Raw genomic sequence first — 24,976 nt, 5'->3', positions numbered from 1 at the left:
GCAAGGTATCAGGACTTATTGAGCCCATGCAGTCCTTTTAGGTTTTGTCAATTTTGTGAAAATGTAATGGTTTCAAAGAATGTTTCCAACTTACCACCATATAGTATATCTTCAACTTCTCAACAAAAAGACTTGACATGTTATTAAAGAAATTGTTATGTTATACAAAGGCACTGCTGTAATAAAAAATATTTAAATGAACAAACTTTTCAAATATTTAATCTAGAGTACTAGATCTTTGTCATTCATATATATACACTATAAATCAGCATGACGTATAATCATTGTAATCATATAAACTATAAATAGAAAAAGTCATTTATATAATTATCTTCTGAATTATCTTGATAATCTTTATATAATACATAAAATACATTTTAATGTCAACATGTTATACCAATAATTGAGATTATTTTAAAGATATAATTATGTATAATATCATTTTATATAAAATATATACAATAAAATAAAGCATCACATATAAAATATAAATATAAAAAGTCATTAAATTATGTCATTATCATCTCAATTATCTTTATACAATATATGATATTGAAACATTATGAATTAGTACATCTAAAAAGAAATGTAAATATTACATGTAAAAAAAAAATCACACTATTTAAAGAAACATTTATGTCTATAGCTTAAATGTCCATGACAAGTTAAATGCCAAAATGAAGTTGGTTTGAATCACTATACATTAATCTGCCATTAAAAACTCCTACTAATTCTACACTTCGAAGGCAAATGATTCTCGTGGTAGTGTGAGTGTATGTGTGTATAAGATCTCTAGAACTCTTTATCTACTTTCTGTTACCTGGCGGCGCAGAGGGATCTGTTTGGTCAGCTTATGCACTGCCGGCTGACTGCCGAAATCAGGCTTCTTAGCCGACGTCCTCATTCGACAAACCACCACGATCACCACCATACAGGCGATGAGAAAGACACCTATGCAGTAGATGGCGATCTCCACATAGTCCGGAGGGTACTCCTTCCTGGGGATGTCCGGCTCTGCTGTAGAGTAACGAGAAGAATCGAAAAAGAATCGGACAAAGAAGTGAAGCGAGGAACACTGCACCAGAAACCTTAATGTTGCACACAGCACAGTTTTAAGATGGTTATGAAGGACATTAAGGTTTCAGAGCAAGATGTTCCACCAGTGATAGCAAAACAGAAGAGAAACAGGTGAAGGTGACAAAAGAATTACAAGAAGAATCAACACACACACACACACACACACACACCTTTGACATAAAACTATTCTCAAACTATTAAATGTTCTCCATACTACTTTCCTTCCAAGCAATAAATAACTTATAAAGACAGTCTGACCAGTCTGATTATATTTAATATTTCTCTTCCTTATCTCAGAAAATGTTTCATTTAAGTAAGCTATAAAGTGATTTTGAAGAGCAATTACAAATTTAGAGACTGTATTAATACAAGTGATATTTACGGTTTCCTCGAAGAAAAACCGGAGGCTTAAGCCTCAATTTGAACTGAGATATTAAAGAGATCTCCTTTCTGATCTTCTTTCCATTTTAGCATATTTCCTGACACTCAATGGCCCCTGCAAACATACTCGCGCTCACTAAATGGTTAACATATGACCACAGCATTAAAGTACTTCCTGACATTTAAGGTTCTTCAGAAATGCACAATTCACGGATACGATTGACACACAAACACACATACACACACACTAGCCTCACCGCAGACCAGTAAGTGGTGCCATTTGCGGTCAAAGATTGCATCTGTTTCCTTGTCAGGAAATGGACTCTTATTAAAATGCAGTAAGGTGCACGCTGTTGCATTTTGCATGTCTTGTGCACAATGACAGATAGCCTTTGTGTTCATAAAACTATGCTGAATTCACTAATATTCATGTATACCTGTCCAACTTATATATATATATATATATATATATATATATATATATATATATATATATATATATATATATATATATATATATATATATATATATACACAGAAAGATCTAAATCTAGTCGTAAATCACACTCAAAAACACACACAGGCACTGACACTGAGGTTGTGAAGTGGCTCTAATATGAGTGGCTCATGTGAGAAAGTAAGCAAATCTTGGGACTTTCTTTAGAGAAGAAAACAGTTATTAGAGCCGAATGGAAAAAGACTTTGAATCATATAGGAATAGTTCATCAACATTTTATCACCATTAACACCCTCATGTCATTTTAAACTCGTCTGACTTTCTTTCATCAGTGAAACTGCTCTTTTTCGTCCAATGGAACAATATGGTGACCAGCGTCAAGCTTCAAAATAAGGCATTTCATATAACTAGTGTGATATATTCTGAGTCATATGATAGTATTGTGCAGAGAACAGAGTACAGAACATATTCCCCATGTCTCTCATTCACAGTTTCATAAATTCTTTCATATAGAACTGGATGTTTTTTTTCATTTGGCGCTCCACAGAAGAAAGTCAGTCATACTTTAAATAACATGATGGTGAGTAAATAATGACAGAATTGTAATTTTAGACAAACTATTCCATCAAAACACGTATTACCAAACATGCAACCAATAAAATGTTAGTTGGGAAGAGAAAATGTAAAATAACAGGGATCTTGAGATACTTGGGTGCAATTTTAGACATTTTCAGCCCAAAATATTATTTCATAACTCTTACATTTAATGAACAAATTCATTATGATGCTTTAAACGTTCAACAATAAAGAACGTTACATTTTAGGGGAAATGAGTACCAAGGTTATTATTGTTAACTAAAACTAAAACCATTTAAAAAAAAAATCTCACTTAAAACAAAATAAATCTATTAACATGATAAAACTCTATAGAACTAAAAATGACAAAAACACAACAAAATTACAGTATTTTCCAGACTATACGTCGCACTTTTTTTCATAGTTTGGCTGGTCCTGCGACTTATAGTCAGGTGCGACTTATTTATCAAAATTAATTTGACATGAACCAAGAGAAATGAACCAAGAGAAAACATTACCATCTACAGCCACGAGAGGGCGCTCTATGCTGCTCAGTTCTCCTGTAGTCTACACTGAAGACATAGAGCGCCCTCTCGTGGCTGTAGATGGTAATGTTTTCTCTTGGTTCTAAATGAATGCAACTTATAGTCCAGTGTGACTTATATATGTTTATTTCCTCATCATGACGTATTTTTGGACTGATGCGACTTATACTCAGGTGTGACTTATAGTCCGAAAAATACGTACTAAAACATTAAATTAAATAAATTAAAATAAAAATCTAAAAAATGAAAATTTATTCAAAATATTAACAATGATATAAGGAAAAATACATTATTGGAGCTGTAACTTCATTATTTTTCTTTGTGAAATATTACCATCTATCATGATACTAAAATAACAGTCCCAAGTGCCTCGTGGTCCCTCTCAATGACCATTGGTGCGATATCAACCAATGTAGCTTTGACTTAAAGGAAGTGTAGAGGAAGCAGTAGAGGACGAGTGTATACCTGGAAGCACCGTCAACCAAGCAGTGTGATAGGAGATCCCAATAGAGTTACCCGCCAAGCACGTATACTCGCCCGCATCCTGGAAAGTTACATTAGGCAGGTAGAGCACCTCGATCTCTTTGTCCGTAGTGTTCACACCTGCCGTCTGAGAGAAACAAAGGAGGAAACAAAGGAGAAGAGGAAGATGGGATGTAGATGAAAGAAAGAGAAGAAAAGAAAAGAAACAAATCAGACCCATAATACCAAGAAGAGAAAAGATGATGTTCAGTGTTGTATTTCTCATCTACACATTACAGAGATGGTAGATGTTCCTCTTCAGGAGAGAGGATCGTCAAATAGGAAGGGCAGGGGAAAAAATGAAGGCCGAAATCTTTGTACCAACACAGGTGAACCCAGCGGATCCTCAAGGGTTCATGCAAACACAAGTGAAGATCATGGAAAACAAGCCGCTGCCTCTTTGCCAAGGAAGAACCGAAGTGAAGCGATAAATGAAAGAGGAAATAGTAGGAGGGAGACTTGACACAGAACAGAACAGAAAGACAGTGGCAAGGACAGACCAAAGGCTTGTTTCCATGGCTGATTGGGGACCTGGAAAGATCCACCAAAAAATAAGAAAAACCACACCATAACAGCTCAGCGAAAATCCCAGGATCACCACGACGGCAAAAAAAAACAACCCAAAACACCAGCAGAGGGGCAGGGGACGTTGAAGGCCTCGTTCTTGTTTTTTACCTGGAAGGACAGTAAGCCAACCGGACTGGCTGACCTGACCGATATAATTGGACACTCGGCACGTATATTCACCAGAGTCCTCTTCCGTGACGTTGGTGAGCACGAGCACTTCCACGTCCGAGCTGTTTATGCCCGAGCGCTAGGGGGCGCCGTAACGAGGGACAGAAACACACATATGGGAGCCTGTTATAATCTCTGGTTCTCTTTAGGAGAGCAGAACAAGGAGCACCACTCATTACATGGCATAAGAATATATCCTGCAAGAATAAAGTGTTTTTGTATCTTCTCATTCTTTCTAAAGGAAATCAGCTGCATCGAAACATTCCTGTCCCCCTAAGAAAAGGACAAAATGTGTGAAAAACGGAAGCCTAAATAGCCTAATACCTTCAACACCCTTACGTAAGGGAGCCCGTCAGGACCGTAACGGCTGCCGTTCTTCACAATGTGCTGCAGCCACTGGATGTGAGGTTGAGCATCACTGTAAACTTTACAGACGAACTTCGCGTCCTCTCCGACTTGCACAGTGACGTTGGCCGGCAGACCTGCCTGAAGAATGGGCCGGTGAGGAGAGCGCTCTGATAGAAAGGAAGAAGAATGAACATTAGTATATTCATATTTACTAAGGAAACTACAATTTGGGTCGGTACATATTCAAAACATTGCACATTGCAACACATTGCAATTTAAAAGTTTTCTATTTTAATTGGTTTAAAATGCTATTTGTTCCTGTGATGCAAAGCTGAATTTTCAGCATCATTATTCCAGTCTTCAGTGATCCTTCATAAATCATTTGAATATGCTGATTTGCTGCACATTTCTATTATTATCAATGTTGAAAACAGATGTGCTGCTTATATTTCTTTGTTGTGGAAACCAGCCCAATCTGCCTTGTAAGACAGTAAAGATGAACATACGGTGTTCAGATCACCACCCTACTGTCCTAATAGGCTGCTGTTAAGACTTCACAAACAGAGACTGTTGCGTTATCTCTGCTGATAAGGACTGAACAAACACAGATGAAGAAGGGCAAGACAGATGTACAGTGTACACCATGTATCAGCTGCGGTTCCGGCAGCGTTGGCGTATCAGGAACCTTCTCATTTCATTTCCTTTTTCCCATTAAAAATTATCTTACAAAATAAGAATGCTTTTTTTTTCTGTTTGTTTTCCAAAAGCCACAATAAAAACCAAACTCGTTTTGATTATCTAATACACATCAACTTTAGTAATTAAGGTGCCTATAATTAAAAAATTATATATATTTATAAAAAAACACTTTTTTTTAGATTTCATTTTTATTTTATTACTTTAATATGTTTTTATTTTTATTTTAGTTCATGTTTTAGTAATTTGGTTGTGTCTTTGTAAGTTTTATTAGTTAATAAAATAAATATGCCTAAATATATATATTTTTTTTTTATAAAATATTTTTTTTTAGTTATTTTGGTAGAAAAGAAAAAATAATAAAAGAAAATATTATTTTTTAAATATTTTTTTTTCCTGGAAATGTTTATTTTATTTCAAGTAACTATTTTATTTCAAATAACAATTTTTTTTTTTTTTTTTTTTAATGGTTGTAGTTTTAGTTAACTATAATAATCCCACTATGGATGCAGTAAGAACTATTCTATAACGTTTTCCATAGAAAAACTAAACTAAGCAGTCTAAACCATACTACAAACACACACCTCATTGTCTTAACAACACAACATTACTCTCACCCTGTAATTCTGACACGTCTCCTAGTTACCCCGACATACACAGACACACAAGCATGATGTCACACAGGAGATGTGGAGAGATCAGCCTTCACAGACAAGCAGCAGAGGTTTGCGGGGGATGTAAGAGGATTTAGGACTGAGAGGCACAAGAGGGGGCACAAGAAAAGCTCAAAACAATGGTGCAAAGAAGAAAGAGGGAGCAAAAGAGAGAGGGGTTGGGGTCAAGGGATGCAAAGGATAAAGGATGCCCAACAGATGGGCAGTGAAAAGAAAAGACAGACAGATGAGAAACAAAAAGGAACAGAGACAAACTTTGCTGACACACAAACATCTAAACCTTACAAAATCTCAAAGTCTTCCTTTGGAGACGCTAGCAAGTGTTTCAGATTGATTGTGTTAAGGGTTGGCTTTCGAGAACTGGTTTCAAATTTCCAAGGCTGGTTGATTTTATATGACAAGTGATTTTGATTACGTTTCTCGATTCATGTGTGTGTGTTTTATTTTGATTTTAACCATTCAAGCACAAGAAGATGCAAAAGTGAAACTCAATTTGGCATTTGCACACATTTTCTCCAAAGCACTCACACAAATAGCAGCCTTATATAGTGTGTGAATACTGAATTGAGCTTTCTTTCACATCGTCTTGCGCTTGAACAGACAAATACACAGAATTACATCCAAATATCATTGTAAACACAGCTCGTTTTGTCTTAAGTGTACGCAGCCAGCATTTTAGACTGAAAACACATGTGTAGAAGTTATAGGGGATCTGTGCTTAAAGTCTTAAAGTGACAGTTGTCTTAATATTCCTGTTGTCATTTTTGCCATTAATGTTAATCAAAGATAAAAACTAAAAAATTTGCTGATCTTGCATCCCAACGCAAGACTGTTGAACTCTGGATAAACTCCTGATTTAGCATCCGTGGACCAAAAACAGTGAGGGAGGGGTTCCTGGGGTTGTGGCACGGGATTGGTTGAGAGAGAAATCAGGAGGGATATGAACTAAGTTACTGTGCCAACTAGGTCTGGTGGTTTGAAACATCGGTCAGTAGAGCTTTTGCTGTAAGGTTTATAATGCAAAAGATGTTTTTACATGGAAGTAGTACTTAATGTTATTTACATATTACCAAACATGACAAAAAGCATGAAGAAATGCAAAAATATGTGTACCAAACAAGTCAAGATGAGACAGGACATATTAATCTTTTAACAAAAAACACTATATTATTATATATACTGTTACTATGACTTAAAATGACTGTGATTTACTGCCAAACTCTAATGCCAGCAAAGCGTGAGTGGAAGTGGATGGTGACTAGAAGTCCTAGACTCAAATATTTATATAATACAGTATGTGCACAAATTGGTAGAAGAAGCTATTGTTGGAAGTGATCTACAGTAGAAATTTCTGGAATCTGGCTGACATCCACAATAAACAGCGATAATTAGAGTATTTCTGGCTCTTTTAAGTGTCAGCGCTTTGTACTTAGTCCAGCTTTGTAATGCAAGCCAGGTCAGGCTGGCGCAACATTCATTGACCTGTTCGAAGGGTCAGCGCGACTCCAATTCCGGCACAGGGAAAAGGTTTTCTCTTTTCTGACCTTCTTTTTTATCATCTTGTCATTTTCACTGACTTTCCAGGTAGGATAGTCTTACATTAAAGTGAAAAACAAAAGCATTATCCCTCAATCCTCTGCCTCTTTTCTCTCCTACTTTCTCTGATGAGAGTATTAGACTGAGCCAGACACAATAGGGCTTTACGGCCTTGCAATAAAACTGAAAAGAAAAACAGAGACTTTCTGAAAGACTGCTTTTACTTAACCCAGACCAGGGGCCCTAAATAGGGAGCATGTATATGTGTGTGTGAGCCTAGCATGTCTGCATGTGCATGGGAGCGTGCATGCAAAAATACAGCTTGGTTTCTTAGCTTCAGATGGGGCAGGTCTACTCAAACGATAAACTAGTGTAGACAGCTGTGAATTAAAGGGACAGTTCACACCAAAAAGAATGAAAACAAAGCCTTCCAAATATTTTAAAGCTGGATTATAGACATGTTCACAATACATATAAGAACAGCATGGATATAAAAGACTTGAAATATAGCTTCCATGTCATATTAAAATGATTTCTGAAGAATCATGTGACACTGAAGAATGGAGGAGTGATGCTGAAAATACAGCTTTGCATCACAGGAATAAATGACATTTCAAAATATAATCATTGTGAAATATATTGTAATAATATTTCAAAATGTTACCAAATTTTTAATCAAATAAAGACATTCTCTTAACATAGCAATCAGTCTGCTAATCAGCTATGCTTATCGGCTACTGTCTATATTCTCACAATGGCCAAACCTCATCTGTCTTATTGGACTGGCCAATATATAGACCAATCACTATGTAAATCCCTGCTCTATTGTTATTTTTAATATGTACTCTCTCACAAACTTCATTTGCTATGCTGTCCACCCAAAGATACCCACAGCAGTTTTATATGCCAGTGTCCAAACCAGCCTGTTAGGAAACACATGTAAACAGGACTCACCTACTACATCCAGTGTATAGGTGTGATTGATGGATCCGTAGGCGTTCTCCACCACGCAGGTGTAGTTTCCTTTATCAGAGGGAACCACGCTCTCCATGATTAGAGTCCAGTGCTGGAGCCGGAGCTGAGCGGGACAAATACAAAAAATACAAACTTAGTACAACAGAACACATTCGGAATAGTTTAGTCACTTGTTTATGCGACGTTCCCAGTTTGTGAATCGTATAACCAAACACAGCTGGTTGTTTTTGTTATTCTCAAGTTCATCTCAAACTAAACTCCAGGTTTAGTTGAGCGTCCATCATCCTTCATTTCACAACAGTTGTGTGATGTCTTTCAAAATGAAGGGCAAATCTGACAAAACAAACAACAGAGAGAGAAATTGTCCCAGAAGACTATGGTTTTTTTGAGCAAGAGCACCATGGGAAAACTAATATCGCCGTGCCGACAGATGAGCGAGCCCCTGCCCCCACCCCAGGAATGCAGCTCTCGTGACTTCAGGCCACAAAAACCAGCGTCTCTTCCATGGAGACTTTCACTACTCAACCCTCGGCCTTTTGAGACCCTTCAAATGACCACAAAACCCACCTGAGGCTATCTATAAAACATTTTAATAAGCTTTTACTAAACATAATGTAGAAACTTGAATTTTCTGTATAGCTGTTTTGCCAGGATTTGGATTGTAAAAAGCGCTATAGAAATAAACTTGAATTGAATTGAATATTAGATCTTATTTTGACTAAAACCTGCCCTTTAGGCAGAAGGTGGAGACTTTTTTCATGAAGATTTGCTTTGTATATTCTAAAAATGCAATAATAATCCGGTTTATTGTATTTAACTGCAACTAAAATAATTCAAATACATTTCCGTTACAATATAAAACATAATATATATATATATATATATATATATATATATATATATATATATATATATATATATATCTTTATAGTTTTGCCTGTGACTACTGTAAATGGTAACTTGAGTCTGAATTATTAAATGAACGAGTTCTTGGTCCTGTAGTTAGACACTGACTCATATCTGAGTCTTCAGATCAATCGAGCGTGAGCAGCTCAATCATTAGTGACCTTCTGTGTGGATCAGCTGTGTTTTCAGAGAAGGAAGAGCAAACAGACACTGATCGGGGTACATTGGCCAATCATCCTGCACATCTATTACACTTTAACCAAGAGCCAGTGCTTCACCAGCTGTTTCATGCTAACAATTCTGACTCATGTAAATCTGCATGTATAAAAAGATGTACTCTTTGAAAAGCACTAGCACTTAAGCATTTTTAAATTTACCATGATGAGCGCCATTTCTCATCCAGCATTAGTGAAGATCTCTTACCTTGTAACCACCCATGCGATCCTCCTGTTTGAAGGGTTTTCCGTTTTTCAGCCAGCGCATTCCAGGCTTGGGATTTCCCGCTGCCGCGCACCGAAACTTCACAGTGTTGGCCGCAGGGACGGCATGCAGCTTCTTCTCCATCTTATCCGGCGAGGTCCAATATGGTGCCACTGTAGGAAAGAAGAAGCAATGACAACCATTTGCATCATCCAATCATCAACAAGAATCACACACTAGCAGTGCACTTATATATATCTTTGATGAGTCGAAGCTTTTGAGATTACATGGAGCTTTGATATTCATCACATAAAACCTCCATGCAAACTTTCAGAGATCATATATCAGTCCTTGACATCTACAGTGTGTTTTCTATATCTATGTTTATGGAAAAAAGTAGAATCAAAGCCAGAAACAGTAGTTTATGGATTGTACAGTAGACTGAAGATGAACCAGTTTTGTTTTTAGCTGAAGATCAGCATTAGGTTCATATAACAAATACATTCAAAATCAAAATTGCAACATGACCTCGTGCAACTGCTTAATCAATGAAGGCAGCAACTGGAAAAATTGCAATATATATATATATATAGAAATTAAATATATAAATTAAATAAATTAAAAAGCAAATAACAAAATTACTAAAATTAAAATAAAAAACAAATAGCACATAAATAATTCCAAAATGACACTGATTCAATGACACACAAAAAAATGCAATGAAATGGCAAATCAATCTGAGGTCCATTCTGATTCAATCCCAATATCCCAAAAGAAATGCATCATTGCCAAGAGACTGAGAAAGCAGGCGCCTGTCTGAAACTTAGCAAGGGGAAACAGGAAGGCATGACCACGGATGCAAATCGAAACAGTTATTCACACTCGTAGCCCTGCATGACTGCACCGCCCATCAGCTTAATGGAACCCTGCAACTCACAGTGAGCGGCTTAAATAAAAACATATTCCCATTTGCTCTGAAAACACACAAGAGAAAAGAAGGATAAAACAAGTTGGTCCAAAAGCTCAGCAGCTTGCCAAAAAGGAACTGGACCATCACATCCAATTTCTTTTGTTCGACAGACATGCTAACCGGAAGGTTGCAAACGACTTGATATCAGACGTGTAAACAGACATCTTCCCCTCAGCGTGAAGGCATGCTAATTGGTTTTCAACTCAACCCTTTTCTTCAACGTCTATCTCTCTGTCTGTTTTCTTTCTTCACCAACCAACTTTTTCATCTCATCTCATGGGAATTCTTTCATAACGGTCATTCTCTTCAACCTCAATGCCCTGAAGTCCAACAGACTACATGTCTGTAAGCCAGACTCCTTTTGAGAAAACTAAGATGGAAATGACTCTCAGACAGTTGGGCAGTAGGGATGGATGTCCTGGGCAACCCCAAGACAGGTGACCTCTAGTGAAAGATGGACTGACCATTGAACCTTTATTGACATTTTTCTTTAAAAACTCTGGGACTATCAACAAATACCACTGGTATCTGCAAAACAATCGGTCAGTAAACAGAAACACTGAAACATCCCAGCAGCCAATTCCATCATATTAAGCAGAGAAAGAAAAAGAAAAACATGCAAACCAGACCTTTAGACTTTAAACAATCCCAGCGTTGTCTACTCCAGCACACCTCACATGCAGACAAAACCTCTCAAAAATAAACTAAACTTTCTCATGAGAGGGGAGGGGGGATTGATGTTTTTGAGACTGCTGTTGTTGAGGCCCCCTTTGCACAGAAATATCAAAGAGTTCGGAGTGGTTCAACAGGGCAGAAATCCAACCCACTGAGCCCGAAACCACCCCAAGCATAATGTTAAACACCCCTCCATCCCAATCCCAATCCCCCCACACCCACCTCAACTCCACTCGTACACGGCCAAAGGCCAGACCTCCAAAGCATACACAGAAAAGTGTTGGGGCAGATCCAAACCAGAGCCCATTAGCTGGAAGACCTCGCTCCACCCCTCTTTCCAACAACTCTCTTTAATATACCATTTTGAACAACTCAAAACAGACTTTGTTGGGTATGGCGCTCATTTCAGCAATGGAAATGCAGTCAATATCCTTTCCTCACCTGTCAAGGCTTCTCCTGTGCATAAAGTTCTCAAAAATGAGAAGCATTTTGTGTTAACCGTGACCAAAAATAAAAACATAGATTGCTGAAGGAATGAGTCCTGAAACTGGAAATAAGTTACAATTCCATCGTCCCAAAGTCAATGGGTTTGTGGCCTGAAATAAAGTCTGTGGTTAGTACTAGCGCAATATATTGTTGTTTTATTTTACAACATATAATACATTGGTTATACCCCACTCATAATTTTAAATCTTTTATGCATCTTGAAAAAGTAGATCAAGTGGCTAAATGAGACTCCAGGGGTTGTCTGAGACATTAAACATCAACATATCCAACAGGAAAACTCATGAACTCACTTATATAAGATGAAACTGATTGTTGGAAGTGTAAGAGTGATGATGATGAAGTTGTGTGACTGTAGCTTTAGCTTTTAGCCATTGTATTTAGGCTTCAAAATTCACATAAGTTGTGTTCATTTGTAAATATTATCATGATGGACAAAACATGTAAGAAACATAAACTTATTTTCCACAATAATCTCAAAGCCAATGGAAAAATCCTGGGTTTTTGTTGAGGAAACCAGTTGACTTCCAGGCTTGCCAACAAATACAAGTCATCCTTGCAACACTCGGATTATTAACATCTTTGGAATTTCTCTTTTTTTTCTATATTTCGTTACTATTTCACCTCAGGTCTTTCCCTGCTATTCTCAATTCTAAACACATCCCTTAGCAAAAAATTACAGACCCTCATGGACCTGAGAAATGGAGAGCACAAAGACACAAAGAAAGAAGGAAGGAGAAGGCCTGGAATTCTGGGAATGTGTCTGTGCTGGAATTCTTGGTGACACACTGAACATCAGGCTCTGCTGCAGGCCTGTCCTATCAATAGAGTCTGGTTTCACTAACAAAAAAAATGGCACTAACAAAAAAAAACTAATACCTTTGCCAATATGACAACACTACAGCAACCGTGCTGCATCTAAATTCAACATCGGAAATACAAGCGGATTTCATATGGTACTCTGAGCCAACTGGTGTTCGGTCCCCGGTCCTGATACTCACGTATTTGTTCACCGTCCACCCCGACATCGTCCGATCGCTCCGTGTCGTCCTCATCGTCACCGGATGAGATGGCATCTGCAGAGAGTACCGGGAATACTGTAACCGTGCTTTGTTTCTCCTGCCGTCGCAACACCCTGACTTCTGTGCTAACAATCACTAATCAAATATTTGCTTTTTTGATGCATTAAAGGTGCAGTATGCAATATTGACAGCTAGTGGCTGAAATGAGCACTGCAGTCCAAATTCTAAGTATTACTTCTCCCGCCTCCATCTCCTCAGACGCGATGCTCCGGCGGGTTGTCAGATTAAGGACACTCAACAGGAATGAACACAATTAATTAACAATGGAAGGCAACGTGCCTTACACTGTATGTTTATAAATGCTCCATCCACATTTTAATATGCCTCTGATCATAGAGCTTTTTAGATGGATGCCGAGGCTATTTAGGTCGGGTACAATCTACGATCTCCGAGCCAGTCTGTTTGCTGCCTTCCATGGCTTCGATATACTGTGTTTTCCACCAACCGGCAACCGTCTAAATAATATTGGTTAAACTAGCAGTGGGTGGAATCACACAGACCAAAACAAAAACAGACATTACGACATAGAAGGCACATTTTCAAAGTAGAATAACTGGCTGTAGCATTGCTTTTAGGAGAAAGAAAATAATGTGAACTTAGCATATTTCCTAAATACCTGTGAATGTATAATTGTGTATATATGGTGATTTTAATTTATTTCAAAAATTACATACAGCAACGTTACTACAGTAATAACAGCATTGAGCACAGCTCATCAAATCAAAAAATTTTTAGAGTACAATTTTAGAGTACCTTATTTACAGTATTAAATTTACTGTCTGGAGTCTTTATTTCTAAACTCAAGTCTTATAAAATGTGAAACTGTTTTAGCACTGATGCCTGGCTGACTTTGTCATTTATTTGTTATGAATAATCATTGTGTCCATGCAAATCCACAGAAAATAAACAAAGGAGATGAAGTACCTTTCGTTCATAACGAATTCTGAGGAGAATATATATATTTCTATATATTATTTTTAATAGATAAATATATCTTTTATATAAATAAATTTATATTTAAAAAACATATATAGCAAAAATAACTGTAATGTGTCATCATTTAATGTTACTGTGAGATAAGATTGTGTTCAGTAGCCCAGAGCAACTATGAATGCTAGTTAAAAACTGTCAAAAATATTTTAACAACGTGTTAAATCAGACAGACAAAATGTCTGTATAACACAATGACAAAAAGTGTAAGCTATAAGCTAACATCAACTAATAGAATCTTAATATTCATTTTTACAGAACCAACGAATGTTCAAATCTCAGGACGTAAATCCGAATGGTGCATGCAAAGTAATTTTAATGACTACATTTCCACTTCCTTGCATTGTAAAGTGAGTTATGAATGATTGATGATGATGAGTGATGAAGACTCATCCACGGATATCAAAGTCTCATTCAGCAGATGGCACCACCTGTGTTAGACTGGTGTCTCACCTGTAACGTTTACGATGAAGCAAAGCATGTCGCCGGCCAGCGAGCCCACGGCACTGCACGCGTACAGGCCCGAGTCCTTAGGGGTGGCGTCGCGGATCTGTAACCACTCCTGATCTATGAGTGTGCGGTTGTCAGGGCCCAGCGAGGAGCCGTCTTTGGTCCAGACGATGGTGGCCGCCTCGGGCAGCGGGCAGTTGAGCTTGAGCAGTTCACCCGGGTGCACCGAGCACAGAGTAGGCTTAGAGTTTTGGTTTTTGGTTGGAGGCTCTGCAGAGCGAAGGGGAAAAGAGAGGAGGGCAGGAGAAAAGGGGTGACAGGGTGCACAGAGAAAGAGAAAGAGTGTAAGATGAAGAACACTGCACCAAAATAACATCCCTAGAGTGACTAGTGTGGAGAAGAGGCTTCAATTAAATGAATAGTTCACCCAAAAGTCAAAATATCCCAAATACAGACACCTCAGAGCATCCCATTAGCTGTGAAGCATGAATACAGAGCATTTCTGGAAGCATGTAGCTGTACCAGTGGGAAAAAGTGTGGCATTAGCAGTAAGCTGAAATAAAAGAGGTGCCAGTCGAGAAATAGAGTTCAATATTTGTTCATTTCATAAACAGAGTCTGTCATTTCAACCTCGACCTCACGCATTAGAATTAAGCCTGTTATTGCCGGTTTATTCCATTATCTTTAATTATGCTCTACAATAACTATATTGCCTAGCCAAACGCTCATACGGAATGCCAAATGGCCTCAAAGTGAGGCACCTAAAACAGGAAAATCAAAGGCTTGATTTGAGATTGAAATAAGGTGGTTTGGGCATTAAGGAGAAAAAAAACTTAACTTAGTTAACTTTGCAATTTATTACATAATATAATGTTTTATCTATTTAATTATAAATTCTAAAGTACATACTTGTAATTATATATATAATATACATATATATATTGTTGTTTTAGATATTTGTAAAAAAAAAAAAAAAAAAAAAAGTAATTAAATTTGCATTTGTTCTGTAAATCCTACACCCATATCAGCTGACCTCTATTTATGTGAAGCAATATGTGATCAAGCATTTAAGCAAAACATACCAACTATATCCATTTCAATTCACCTGAGACTGCATTGAGAGCAAAGCCAAGATGAACAGAAATCAAACGCCCCAATCAGGTCAGAATGAGAAGCAAAGAGTGAGGATTTCAGGAAAGTTATTCTATCCATTTAATTCACTTAATCTTATGGGTAGAATGATAAACCACGAAAAACACTGCACTGCATAGTAACCACACTTGATGCAGATACACAATGACTCAAATGAGGTCGAAACTGCCTTCAAAAAAAAAGCCATCAACACTTGCTAATACAGATGGTAACTGTACAATCTGTATGATACAGTTTGAGAAACACCAGCACAGATATTAGATTTTTGGACAATTAACATAGCTGTATGATTTAACCCAGACCACAGAAATTCAATACAAACCACAAACACATTCAGGGAAAACCTGGACTAATTGCTCAATAATTTGGCCAGTACACCATGATCCACCTCCAAGTGTAAGAACCACTAATAAACTTCTGACACTGTAAAAGATCCCATAATTCTACAGTACAAACAACAACTAACTGCATCTAGGCAGAAACTATGGATTAAGACAGACTAAACAGCTTACTAAGCATGAAAAAGACATAAACTTTGAAAGTATGGAAAAACATGATCAGACTTGATCAGCGGCGCAGAGACAGTCCCAACCTTTCTCGTAGTAACACACCTCTCTTCCTGCACATTCTTGTCCTATTGTGAATGTGTATGGTGGAGTGAACTACTCACCACAGGAAGGGAAAGTCGTATGACTCGCGTTCAGTCCTCGAGGGGTTTGGAGTGTGCTTGAAGGTCTAAACTCTCTCCCCAGGCACACTGCCCTACACACGTTTAGTTCCTGTATTGTTCCTTTTTTCACGAGTCCGGAAACAATTACCTTTTCCTTTTTGTCTTTCGCGACGGTGCGGCCTTAGAACGAACTCTGATCTGTTGATTGATGGGACCGGTATTCATTGCCTTGCTCTTCCGGAGGCCTCAGTTTGTCCAACTGTTATTTAACTGTAATTGGCTGCGTATTTCCCTCTATTGTACGATTAAAGACGAACTGAAAAAAAAAACGAGGCCTGCTCCCACTCAAGTCCTGTTAGAAAGCCAACACATGTGGATCAGTTTTTTTACATACACACTTAGGAAACTCTGCAGCATGTCCAGTGGACAATTGAGCCTCACTAAACTTTTAGTATGTTAATAGTGAACAGATAAAATGCTGAGGGGAGTTGAATTAAGCAGTGCAAAAGATTAAGCTGTGCATGCTGAAAGCAGAAAGATCCATGCAGAAAAAGGAGACAGAAGAGCTCTCCAACTAATTATTCCAAATTATTATGGTTTATACATGTATGCATTTGGAAGACAAATTAAAGCTCATTTTAATCTGACCTTTCTTTTTGTTTTAAAAGTTAAAATTGGATGTTGCTACCATCATGTTTTACCAGTAGTGCTACAAAGAAAAGAGAAACCAGCCAGTTTCAATCAGTTTTAGTTGATCAAATGACTTTGTCGACATTTAAAAACAGCTTCATTATTCAAAGGTTAAGAAAGTATTTCTCACAGCACCACGATAAATTCTGTCCTGTTCTGGCAGAGAGGAACTTGATGCAAGCTCAACCTCTTTAAACATTCGACATGCTTTCATTCTCTTTATTCTTCAGGTCCAGTACATCTGTTCTTTACCATCAACACCACCTCCTGCTCCTCTGATTTGCTCTTTGACCTTTCACCTCTCACCCTGCCAACTGACCCCCTGCCGTCCACAAGACACAGACCCTCCACAAATCCACAACCTGTTGACATCCTGAAAATTCCAGATATTGCTTCTGGGGAAAGGTCAGAGCTCATGATGTTTCGTGATGCCCCACCCACGCCCCCCCAAAAAACATCTTAATTAATCGCACTACAGAGCCCAGTGCAATGCTTGCTTCCAATTTTTGCGCAGTCCATTCAAATATTTTTTTCTGATTACGTAATAACATAACGAAGCTCCCTGTCACAATTCAAATTACATTCAAAACTGTTCAATGCACACAATTTAAACAGTAAATATTTGAATGTGCAAAAGCACCAAACAAATGTTTCACACAAACTTAAAACATTCAACAACATTCAAAATTATTGAAATTAATTTAGATTAAATAGGCTAGAACATGGGGATCAGACTGTGGGTGTTGGATAATAAATATATTATAATACAATTAAAATAACCAAACAAAAATGTAATGTTTTAATCCTCTAACATCCACACCACTTAGGCTTGGCTATACTTCACTTTCAGGATTCTGACAGTGTGCGCAGATGTCTCGCAGACACTTCTGATGACAACCCCCCCCCCCCCCTTCCCAATGTCATCGTCCATCGCAATGTTTCATTGTAGACATCATCCAATGCCAATTTGGTAGACATCGCCCAACCCTAATCAAAGCAACATCCTACTCTGCAACACTTAACATCTTTCCTAAAACTGGAATAATAGGTGAAACACATGCAGGGGAAAAAGCCCTCAAACTCAAATTCTGGAGGTGTGACTCTGTCTGTTCTCCAGTGTTTTGATGAGAAGGCTATTGAAAAGCGTACTGTGAGTGGCGGTTATTATCAAACGTTCCGTCAGGAGTGACAGATACCGACTGTCTCACACTTCCCGTCTGCTTCACCACATGTCATTTGCGCCTCAGCTAGAACAGATAATTAGGCTCTCGACCAAACTGTGACAGGATCCAGTCTGTCCAATTCTCACACTATCATCCTTCTGTCTCCGTCCTCTTGGTGAGATGGAATTGAGACTGCTGTGTGCTACACTGAGTGCTCGTGTCAGTCGGATGAGATGTGAGAAGAAACTATGATGAAATCGCTCTCTAATAACAGATATATACACCTTAATTCCACTTTTTCCAGGATTTCCCAACCAGGGAGTTGCAAACCCCCAAGTCTTCATACTTCAAGGTACTATATTTGTTGATGTCAGATGCAGTTCCATTACATGAAATTAAATTATACTTAAGAATCAAATAATCTAATCTAATTCTTTTCAATCTTTTTATTTTTATTGCATTTTGTTAAGAACGGTCGTTTCCCTATTCCTGATAGTTTTTGTTCATGCACACATCGTAGTTTATGCCAAATTTAATTTAATAAAAATGCATAATTTTGAAATCAAATTAAATCATCATTTCCATTATTTGTTTAGCCAAAGTTATTCATTACACACACACACATACACAAAAAACGTCAATGAAATCAAATCTATTTCCATTACGTAATCTTATGGCCAGAATTGTTCATTTACAACAACACAAAGTACTTCAATAAAAAGAAAAAACATTTTTTTAGCATTTTTCTAAAACAGTTTGCCCATGCAAAAGTCATTGTTGTTGCCAAATATAATTTAATAACAATGCCCCAGTCTCACAATTAAATAATTAAAAAATCTAATTTACTTCCATTGATCCTATGGGTAATTTTTTTTTATTATATTCAATGAAATGTAAAAGATTACTTAAAATCAAACAAAGTACTTACATTAAAAAAAAAAAAAAAAAAAAAAAACCCTACATCAGAACAGTTTTTGCCCATGCATAAGTTGTTAGATGATATTGGGGTGAATTGCTATGCTGTTGTGTTTCTGGTACTACAGGTGGTTGCTATATTGTTGCTAAGTGGGAGCTTCCTGGCTAGATTCACCTTGAACTCTTGATGACATTCTGGACCCTAGATATTCCTCAGGTCCTCCTTAAAGTATAATAGCAAACCATATTTGCACACCTGCTCTCAAAAAAAGGACAAAAGGTGTGGGACGAGTTACACTCCAAAGTTTAGTAGTTAGAGTTAGGGGTCTGTTTAAACAGTAGTACTGGCGCTTACCTTAGCAAACACTGATAATTAGATCACAGGGCTTTAGCAGACAACCCATCCGCCCCACACAAGTAAACTTTACCCAAGCTGCACATTCACCCTGTTGTCCTTTCACATTCCCCTCCTTGCTTATTTTCTCACCCTTCCCATTTTCTACACCAGTTAAATCCCAACACTCTTCAATGGCCACTCCTTTTCTTTCCTAATCACAATCTCCTTTCAAATTGTAATTTCTGCAAGCTTTATTGTTCTGACAATGGCATGCCCAGTCAAAAGCACAGACCTCTCAGGGGCGCCTACGGCAACACAAGCATGGACAAATCTCATTGGCCAACTTTCCCTCCAAACCCTCTGGAGTCACATATAAACACTGGAATCTGGTGGTAGATTTGAGCAGACCGCTAACTTTAAAATTTGTGGTCTGATCTGTACTGTTTGTGCTAAAGGCATGAATAATGCATCAAATGGAGCTTCTTGAGGAAAGTTGTGGTAGTTGGTTTCTAATGGATTAAATTAATAAAATGGGCAATATAAAATAAAAAAGTTCCCTGTTCATGACCTTAAATGTTACTTATTTATGTCTTGGGCCAGTAAGCAACCACCTAGCAAGCACCTGATATAGGCCTACTCAGGAAACCACCTACAAATGTGCTAACAAACAATGTTTCCATTACCCTTCAAATGGTGAAAATTGACATTGCGATTTGAAAATACAGCCTAATGGAAACGCGTTAATTTCATAAAAACTACCTAATATTACAAAAAGTTTTTACGCTTGCATGAGGTTGTTTTTCAGGCTATGTGAAAAAGAAATAATTAGTAAAACTGCAATTGAAACATTTTGTCACATTTACAGGTCACATGGTGTATGTAAAAAGTCTTATGATCACCCTTCAATGTACTAAAAGAAATGTACCTCCAAGAAACACTTCATCATACATACATATATATATATATTTTTTTTTTTACTAATATGCAGCATATACAGCACACATGTATAAACAAAAAACACTGCAAAGGTTGACAGCAGCCAATTGCTGTATATAAATATTATGGGGGGGGGGGCAGTTTAGTTTGTTAAGTAGAAGAATTAAGTTTTATTCACCCATGAAAACATAATAAACAAATGGTGTGAGCTGGCACTTTTATTATGACTCTTAGTATAAACAGTGCATGATTCGCCCAGGAAACCCCCTTCTGTATGCAGGTGGTCAATTTAAGGCACGCTTATCGAGAGGCTGAGCATCTCTCACACTTCTGGTGTTACTGGTTTGGGTATTGTGACTGTTATGAACAGAAATGTCTGGGTTGCAAGAAAAAAACCCTCTGGCTAAAAAAAGCAGAGAGAATGGAATTGGGGACAATTCCAATTTCAGAAAAAAAAAACTGATGACAGGAAAGTCAGCGAGAGATTCGTTTGGATCTCCAGCCAATGTTTTAAACATCATCAAAGCTCCATTTGAATGTGTCTAATTCTGTCCAAACCAACATGGCACACATGCACACTAAAACCCTAGAAGAACCACTCCAATGACAATAAATAAATCACACAATCCAAATAACAATGATCCAAATCAAGCTTGTGCGATTCCACATTTTCCACCATTGGGTCAGCCTGGCCATACCTCTGGTTCCAACCACAAACCTTATGGGGCGTCAGGGAATAAGAGAATAAAGGGTGAAGATCTTCAACTATTGTGCTCTAAGCCCCGTCAGATTACATTTGATCCAAGTTTGCCTTCCCACACTTTAACAATGTGTTGCTTTCCTACCTCTGAGAAGATCACTTGCTTCTAAAGAGAAGCAATGCCTGCTCACAATAAAACTTTTTAGGTTAGCAACATCGCTGATTCAGGAAGATAATGGAATATATTTTATGTAATCATATTACTCTCCCTTAACAGAAAAAAAAACAGCTCTGTAAAAATTCTAAACTGATATGCTATCTTAAACAATTACCCCTCCCAGAAACACAACTGAGCCCTTGGTGGGCTTTGCATGCATCAGGTGGGTGCTGTTGAAGTTTCCCTCCAGGGGTGGGCGTTTAATGGCAGGCTTTTTTGTTGTTTTTGAATTGATACATACACAGTTTTTTTGGTACAAAAAGTAAACATGTGTAGCACAACCATTCAAATACTTGAGTTGCGTCTCTACCACAAGAAACTGGTGTGGTTAGAACTCTCCAAATTTCACCAAAACCTCTCTCCCAGCCTTTCCGCATCACATGACACCACTTCAGCCACCTAATCCTCCGTCACATGACCTCTCATAATCTTCCATCATATGATAGGAGAGAAAAGTGCAAATCGTCTTATGAAGTTCCACAACATAGACCACTTAGCATTAGAAGATGAAAAGTTAAGCATCTGACTTTGGACAAAGGATAATGCGATATTGCGCAATAGAACGTCTTTTGTATTTGAGATGCTAAGCGATGCTTTACTCTTATTCACTTCCTCATTTACTCACCCTTGTGCCGTTCTAAAATAAGTGTGGAAAGAAGACATTTCCAAGCTGCTCTTTCAAAGGAGATTCATGGTTAAAAAGTAACATAAAAGTAATCGATACAAGTCTACTCCAATTTTCAATGAATAACAACTTAAATTTGATTGTTTCTCACACAAATCTATACCAAAAGTCTAAGAAGTTTAACATTTTGGCACTTTTTTGTCCTTTTTGGTTGATGGAGTGTCCCCAAAAGCTGTTGATCACAATAAGCTTCCATTTTATTGAAAAGAGCACAAATCCTTCAAAATGTATTATTTCGTTAACTTTGTAAAAAGAAAAGTCCTGCATTTTTGGAACAACATAAGGGTGAGTTAATAATGACAGAATCTATATTTTGGGTGAACTTTCGCTTTAACCCTGCTATGGACCTCTTTCAACCCTGAGGTCAAAGGGCATCTGGACAGTGTTGGTTGGGGGGGTTGGGTGGCTACTTCCATTGATTGTGTTTGACAACCCTTTAATTAATATAGTGATTAAAGCCAGAAGAACTAAAGCAGGCTTTTCCAATGCAACAGTTCTCATTACCTGCTGCCCCAAACAAAACGAAAAATCACATCAATAATCTCAACTGCTAATGGCAGAATGTGGCAAAACTTGGCCAAGATACGCCACTGGGAATTCACCACTTCAGAAAGTGCCAAAGAACCAAATAAAATGAGTGTTTTTACTTAGAGTTAGGAATGAAAATGATGACAAACCACATCCCGTTAAAAGGAAGTCAGGAAACCTCCAAAAAGAGCAGAAAATCTCGTTTCATTTTAGTTCAAATCGGAAAGCATATAAGGTTTATTTTCTTCCCAAACAAACTAATACGGGTTGGTTTGCATCTGCATGCCAAGCAAGCAGGTATGTGTGTGGTCCTCAACTCTGAAAAACATTAAACTCAGACAGATGGAGAGAGAGAGAAAATATGGGGGGAGAAAGGAAAAGAGACGTTATGAATGGAACCACAAAAATCCTGAAAGCGACTCTTTTGAAACGAGCTGTTGTTGAGTATAGCATATGAAAAATAATTCCATACATTATTAAACCTCAGGGTTCACAGTTCAAAGACGCCAGATATATGCTCAAACCGCTTTCTCCACATAATTATCAGCATTTCAAAGGCGTGCTCCATGCAAAAGAAGTACTTCCTAGGGTTTGCATACAGCTACTCATAAAACCTCCAAACCACACATCACTGCAAACCAGCACCTCCTCAGAACTTTCCTGGCTGTCTTGAAGGGCTTAACACAACCGTTTATGAAAAGTTAAATCCCAAAAAATCTGCACTAACTAATGATGTATGAAGCCATGAGGAATCCTACCTATACCATGAGAAATTCCGTGCACCAATGTTTTGTTTCAACCAAAATTCCTTAATTTCCCAAGACTTCCCCCAATAAAAACTAAATATTTTCACACATAGGTGCAGCGGCATAGGAAAAGAAGGTTGTTTTTTATAGCAAATAAGCAGTAAAGAAGCATCTGTTTTTTTGTCACCACTGAAGTAACGAGAATTCCTAACAAGATCCTGCTGGAAAGACTGGGAATGTTTCTTGAATGATATTCCATTGCTCCTTTTTCTCATTACTTACCTTCACGTTCACTTATATTCTCCACCTTTTCAGCAATCTTTGATGATGGCCTTGCCACAGACACCGCTGCCAGGGTCAAAAGTAGGAGCGCACCCAGAAGCCACCCTCGGGTGGACATCCCTTCAGCAGTGGGTGTGTCTCCCCATCCCCCCCTCCTCGGCCTCCCCCTGGACACGGATCCCATCTGAGGGGCTCCACCAAACCATGAACTGCAGGCTGTATGGTCGGACACTCACTGGAATTCCCACCAATCACCTGGGCTGAGGAGGGCAGGAGACAGGACAGAGACACGGGAAAGTGATCACCAAAAAAAAGAGGAGAAACAATTAGAAAAATGTCCTTCAAGATGCCATACACAATACATAAAACACTCCATAGCTATGGCCCTACATATTTAGTGTGAATATTTTAAATCAGTTGATTCTGAAGCACAGCTATCTTGCAGAGTGCGTAGGCCTAGTTATAAAAGAGACAGTGTCAAAATGCTGTTAAACGAGCCTTGCCATAGACATACCAAAGCTCTGATTCTTTAGACCTACCAACAGTCTGACACCTACACACTAACCTGACAAAACACCTCCATCAGCCACTGCCTCAAGAGCTACCTGCAACTTCAGCTAACTTTCTAAAGAACTGATAGACTAATCATGTAGGAGATATACATAACTATTAAACAGTGATTTATTTTATCAGGACTGCAAACCATCTAACTAACAAACTATGGATATATTTCTATGCATTTGTTCATATACATTTATGCACTTGGTAGACACTTTTATCCCAAGCACTACATCTACATCTACAAAAACCAAGATACATATATCTATCTATCTATCTATCTATCTATCTATCTATCTATCTATCTATCTATCTATCTATCTATTTCATTCTTATTGTAAAAGGAAACAACTTTATTGACAGTTTAGAACTCATTTGCACAAACAAAATTATGATTTCATGCATTCAAAACAAGACAACGGAAAAGGGATTGAAAACGCGGGAATCAGTAAGTCTGTCACGTCACACTCTGGAGATCTGGCGCGTAAAAGCAATATTGATCTCTGTGGTCGTGCGCGTGCATTTATAGCAGGCTTCAATGCTTGAGAGATGACTGACTGCTGCTGGTGGGGTTCCTCCACAGAGGTTTTTTATTTTTTTCGTGAGCAATGCAGGATTATAATGCTGTAACACGAGTTCGGACACGAGCACTGTAGTTTATTCTCATATCTAATCATGCGCCATTCAATTAGATTTAATAGGTTTGATAACTGGTTCACACGGGGATCGCGAGAGACATGTCTGCTCATGCTAGATAGAAACAGAGCAAAGCACCGTCAGTGCTTACCAGGTTTGCTGCATGAGCATGATTTTGAAAAAGTTCCCAATGCAATACATGACGTCATCTTTAAAGAACTTTTCTCACGAGAACGTTTTCT

At 37.9% G+C, this 24,976-nt stretch overlaps 1 protein-coding gene across 10 annotated transcripts in view; it reads right to left on the bottom strand.

Annotated features, from left to right (window-relative positions):
* The window catches only part of LOC128025896 (fibroblast growth factor receptor 2), a 47,398-nt gene that overhangs the window by 20,399 nt on the left and 2,023 nt on the right, over window positions 1-24,976 (bottom strand). The window contains exons 2-9 of one of the 10 annotated variants that reach the window (XM_052612491.1): window positions 23,541-23,800; window positions 14,523-14,789; window positions 12,999-13,073; window positions 9,852-10,021; window positions 8,502-8,625; window positions 4,618-4,808; window positions 4,234-4,372; window positions 821-1,017 (exon numbers count right to left, since the gene is read on the bottom strand). In XM_052612491.1, coding sequence (XP_052468451.1) covers window positions 821-1,017; window positions 4,234-4,372; window positions 4,618-4,808; window positions 8,502-8,625; window positions 9,852-10,021; window positions 12,999-13,073; window positions 14,523-14,789; window positions 23,541-23,724 — 1,347 coding nt within the window. In that variant the 5' untranslated portion in view covers window positions 23,725-23,800. Of the gene's footprint in view, window positions 1-814; window positions 1,018-3,501; window positions 3,647-4,233; window positions 4,373-4,617; window positions 4,809-8,501; window positions 8,626-9,851; window positions 10,022-12,998; window positions 13,074-14,522; window positions 14,790-23,540; window positions 23,801-24,976 lie in introns of all 10 variants that reach the window. The other 9 variants (XM_052612489.1, XM_052612487.1, XM_052612485.1 and 6 more) reach the window with 9 other exon arrangements.

The sequence above is a fragment of the Carassius gibelio genome, chromosome A13 (assembly GCF_023724105.1).
Source record: "Carassius gibelio isolate Cgi1373 ecotype wild population from Czech Republic chromosome A13, carGib1.2-hapl.c, whole genome shotgun sequence".
NCBI lineage: Eukaryota > Metazoa > Chordata > Actinopteri > Cypriniformes > Cyprinidae > Carassius > Carassius gibelio.
Note: the sequence above shows the minus strand (reverse complement) of the source record. Positions and strands in the feature narration are given on the sequence as shown.